The sequence below is a fragment of the Hyalella azteca genome, unplaced genomic scaffold (assembly GCF_000764305.2).
Source record: "Hyalella azteca isolate HAZT.00-mixed unplaced genomic scaffold, Hazt_2.0.2 contig137, whole genome shotgun sequence".
Taxonomy (NCBI): Eukaryota; Metazoa; Arthropoda; class Malacostraca; order Amphipoda; family Hyalellidae; genus Hyalella; species Hyalella azteca.
This window is the reverse complement of record NW_025930498.1, coordinates 1-4,763: the sequence shown is the minus strand read 5'-3', so window position 1 is coordinate 4,763 and position 4,763 is coordinate 1. Positions and strand designations below refer to the sequence as shown.

Below are 4,763 nucleotides of genomic sequence, written 5' to 3'. Positions count from 1 at the left end.
CATGCCGAATTTCAGATCTCTAGAGCAATCAGAAGTGGGCTAATGTTCGTTGTCAATGTTAACAACAAACGAATCCACAAACAAACGCGAACCTAAGTTAAGAAAAACGTGTTAAAAAGAATTCCATGACTCTCCATGACAATCAATATAATTTTCCAAGACTCGTATACGACAGGTTTAGCAAGACTGAATGACTAAGCGTGCATATTCTATCATCTCCTACAGTCGATAAATAGCAAGCGTGCTAGCTATTAAACTGTCAGGAAACATGCGGCGGAATAAATCATTTATGCCAAAGTTGCTTGTAAAAGAAAAGGCAGATGTCACCTTTTAAATGTCCACCAAATTTCAGACGTCAGAACATCTTCTTTTGTTACCATGCTAGTCAGTTCGCCCTTGGGGTTGGCTTTGGCAGTTGATTCAATACAGCCTGCTCTCCGTCTCTACATTCACAGTGGCAGTAGACACTACAGTGCTGATGCGTGCTGACTTTTGCGACGGCCTATTTCCTGATACACTTTTAGAGCAAGAAACTGCAGTTGCATTGCTGTCAGCGGACCACAAATCGGGAATGCGTGACTGCGCTTTGTCTTTCTCTTCACTGTGTTGCTTAGCTAACTTGGTACGTTTGCTGTCTTTTCACGGCTCTTCAAAGCTGCTTCCCTCATATTTGATACATCGAAGTCTTTCGAGCACAATGTACATATCGCCATACCTTCATGCTTTGCATGGCGAGCAAGCCGTCACGATAAGCTTCTATTCTTAACAGCTAGTCATAAAATTTACACTTTCCAGACATGGCGATGTAGAAATTGCACGCTGAAGATGAACGCTGCCACTGCAGATCAAAAAGTTGTTGAATGCAACTGAGCTCAGTGACCGAGCTCGCGAGATTGGTTCTCCAATCAGAACGCATGAAACAAGAGATTGTGCCAATAATAACGCAGGAAATAAGAGACTGCACAAACACACGCAGCACAGAAAAATACCTACTTATTTTTTTTCCATGACTTTCAATGACCTGAAATGAAATCCAATGCCTTTCCAGGCCTGGAAAATGAAAAATCAAATTCCGTGACTTTCCAGGTTTTCCATGACCGGTACACGGACCCTGTATGGCATATAAAACCTATCCTGTACTTATAAAAAATTACATCAATATTGCGGTTTGGAAACTCATTTCTGCCATGGTACGAGTTAATTCAACTAATAGTTGTAAAACGTTAATGAACAAGATGCACTTAGAAACAATTAAATTATCCCCGAAATTCCACAGATTTGAAAGCGCAACTCGGTCACATCAAAAACCATCATTATTTTCACTACAATTAATGAAAGTCTTTGGAAATTTTTTTGAAATAATTTAATATACAATTATATTTTATATGTGACTCACCAGCCTAACGTAGACAGAGCCTAAGAGACATGAGATAAGGAAGTCGCCGACCAGATTGTCGCCCAGACAGGCCTCCTCGAGCAGGCAGCGCAGCAGCTCCCTGGTGTCAGGAGCATCAGCGGACCAGCTGGGCAGAGGGTCGATGACAGGCAGCAGGGGGTTGGTGTGAGCCAGGGGGAGGTGCTGCAAACAGTGCACTCTGCCCACCAACAGTGATGTCAACAACAAGAATTTGGAAGCATGGAAAATTTGTACTAATTTAATTTTTTCAATTTATGAACTTATGATGAAGCTTGTCTCTGAAACGATTGCAATGAAGATATGGTGCGTTTAATTAGCATTTTCTTTGCTTTTAAATTATTGGCGAATCACGATTTAAACAGACTAATAAGTACTGACATAAACAAAATATATAACTTAGTACTCACTGCAGTGAGTGACAGAGAGCGCATTTTCTCGTCGACGAAAACTTGAGGTCACGCACAGACAGACGAACAGACAGACAGACAGACGGACATGGCAAGCACAATAGTGCATTTTTTCCATAAATGAGAAAATGCGCTAAAAACAAGCAGCGGAAATCGTTCACTTTTGACAATATCTGCTGAGATGAGTATGGTGAACAGTGAACACCCTATAATAATGACCAGTTCCTAATTCTCTGGTCTCATCTACCACACAACCACCATCGGCTGGTGAGAGTGCCAGAAAATTTAAATTGATTTGTAAGTGACAAGTTACTTAGTCTCAAACAACAATCCTGTAGTGCTAAGGCTAGGAGGAGTGATTTCCACATACACGAAGTCTTAAAAACAATTTTAAAAAAATTATATAAACTCATTTATTAACAGCTGGGTCGACAAATGATATGAACTCGCATCAAGAAAATTATGATTGAATTCAGTAGATAAATTTGAATAAATAATTGATGACCAATTCAGGTACCGGTAGCGTGTACACAATTAACTTATGGCTACATCTGTTGACGCCATCTCATTTCCGGTCAATTAACCTTAAGTTGCAAAGAATGAAGTTCAAGTTATGTTAGAGAATCAAATGTATCAAGTTATCTTTGGACATTGACTTCACCATCTAGGGCACTTTAGTGTACAAGTTTGCTCGCACGCATCATAATAACTCTTCTCAAGATTTAAAAATTTGTTTCGGTGTGAAAGCAGTATTTTTACAACATTTCTCTTTAACTTCACTTCTTGTTTGTTTGTCTATCTGTCTGTCTGTCTGCTACAAATCTTATAATTGAAATTTAACACACTTCTACTTATCCTATCGATCTGAAATTTTGCCCACTTGCGTAAAGTTGGAGACAATGCAAGAATCAAATGACGAAATAAATTATTTTAAAAATTAAAAAAAAATTCAATAATAAAGTTTTTTTAAATAATTTTGTCCGCTACAAATCTTATAACTGATATTTGACACATTTTTACCCGTCCAATTGATCTGAAATTTTGCACACTTGTGTGAAGTCGGAGGCAATGCATGAATCAATTGACATAATAAATAATTTTGAAAAAATTTATATATAAAAAAATTGAAAAATTAATTTTTTTTAATATTCGAAAATAAAATGAGAAATTCATTGTACATCTTTAACATTGTAGACACTGGATTCTTTAGAAGTGTTGTCTTTAAAAAGTAATTTTTAAAGTACTTTTAAAAAGTAATTTTTAAAGGTACTATATTGTAATGTACAGAACATAATGATTCGATAAGGAGTGTACACGGAGTTGCAAAATAGTTTTAAAATGAGCGTAGGTGATTTTATTTCATTCCAACATAACGACCAAGAAGAAGAGTAGATCGGCTCAAAATGGCACCAGAATAACCACTATACAGAATATTTCGCTAGTCTTATGTGCAAGGTAAGGTAATAGCAGCTGAGAACGATGCCTCCCCTACCTGGGTACCAACGAAGGAGGAAGTTTAGCAGCAGGTTCCCTCGTGTCTTCCATGGGGCAGGAGTCTTCTTCATTCAGGTCGGTTGCCGAGAGGCTGGGGTCTAGACAGATTACACCCAGTACCTCCACTACGTCGTTGATACTAAGTTCTTCATCATTGTAAAACTGAATAAAAAAACATAAATGAGTCTTTCCAAATGACTTTCAAATTCAACAGAAAAAAACACACAACATGAACTAACATTTTAGAAAGAAAGAAGGCTACGATGCAAATGAATTCGTGTAGGTATATCATAATATACACGTGCTCTGATACTCTGATGTTACGAGTGTTCACGGCTTTGAGTGTGCTCGAGTCTCTGCAGGTTCAAGTATACGGGAGGCTAAATTTGATCTCTGAAGAACAGCTCCTGAATTTAGTAAGATTTGAACAAGAAATATAGTGAACAGACCTTGACAAGACAAGCGATGGAGCGCTCGTCAGGCAGAGGGAGGTTGTAACTACTAGTTGTGACGGCGTGGCTAGTAGCATTATTTCCGGCGATGTTGGTAGCATAATCATCAGAAGCTCCAATACTGCCGTTATTTTTTGCAGATCTGACTTTTTTCGCATCCTCTCCCCTAGAGGAATGTTGACACTTGTCAAATTCATAATTAAAAATTTGACTTATATTATGTTGTTTGTTAATGATAGGATACTCGTGATGTCTATTTTATGAAAAAAATATGAATAAAAAACAATTTACCCAAATCTGAACACAATAATCATCAATTGAGAGCATGTAAATAATTGATAAAATATATTTTCTTAATTTCACAACGATTTATGTGAGCAAAAACTGTAAGGCATTCATCCATGATACAATCAAAGGGTTTTACTAAAATGAAATAATAAATAATAGTTTGATTCACATACATGAAATTTACAGCGAGTCTAATAAATTGAGTTATATCAAGAATAAAAAAAATTGAAATAACTACAAGCTCTATTAGGATAAACACGTGACTTACTGATCTGTTTCCATCTGATCTGTTTCATCGTCCAAAGTTCTCTTGCATGAGCCGCTGCTCGAACAACTCACGTCCAGCGCTCCATTGAATGCACGATTTCTCGTCTGACTTAGCAGCGTCTGCAGGGACCATGCATAACATTCAGACGTCACGAAACATGAATATATATTGTAAGAAAAATTATTCCAGAGGTGAATTGGTTTCGGCCTTTTCGCGAGTGGACTTGACCGCTTTCTCTCGTCATTTTGGAAACCCGGCCATCCCTTGAATTGGGTATTTCAATGTTATATTGTGGCTGCAAACGTCAGTGCTTCGTGGCTGCAGTATATGAGAGAGCGCATAACATGAGAACGCGACGTCTTGAGGCTGAAGCTTCATGCATATAATAGGGGCTATTAGCGTTATTGAAACAGCACCAGTGTGCAGAAGGCACATGG

At 37.9% G+C, this 4,763-nt stretch overlaps 1 protein-coding gene across 1 annotated transcript; it reads right to left on the bottom strand.

Annotated features, from left to right (window-relative positions):
* Positions 1–1,396: 1,396 nt before the first annotated feature.
* Positions 1,397–4,445, bottom strand: LOC108678758 (mini-chromosome maintenance complex-binding protein-like; the record flags this gene model as incomplete). The annotated part of the gene is made up of 4 exons (XM_018167225.1): positions 1,397–1,595; positions 3,317–3,480; positions 3,768–3,936; positions 4,327–4,445. Coding segments are annotated over 4 exons (651 nt in total), but the record flags the coding sequence as incomplete, so codon positions are not given.
* Positions 4,446–4,763: the final 318 nt, after the last annotated feature.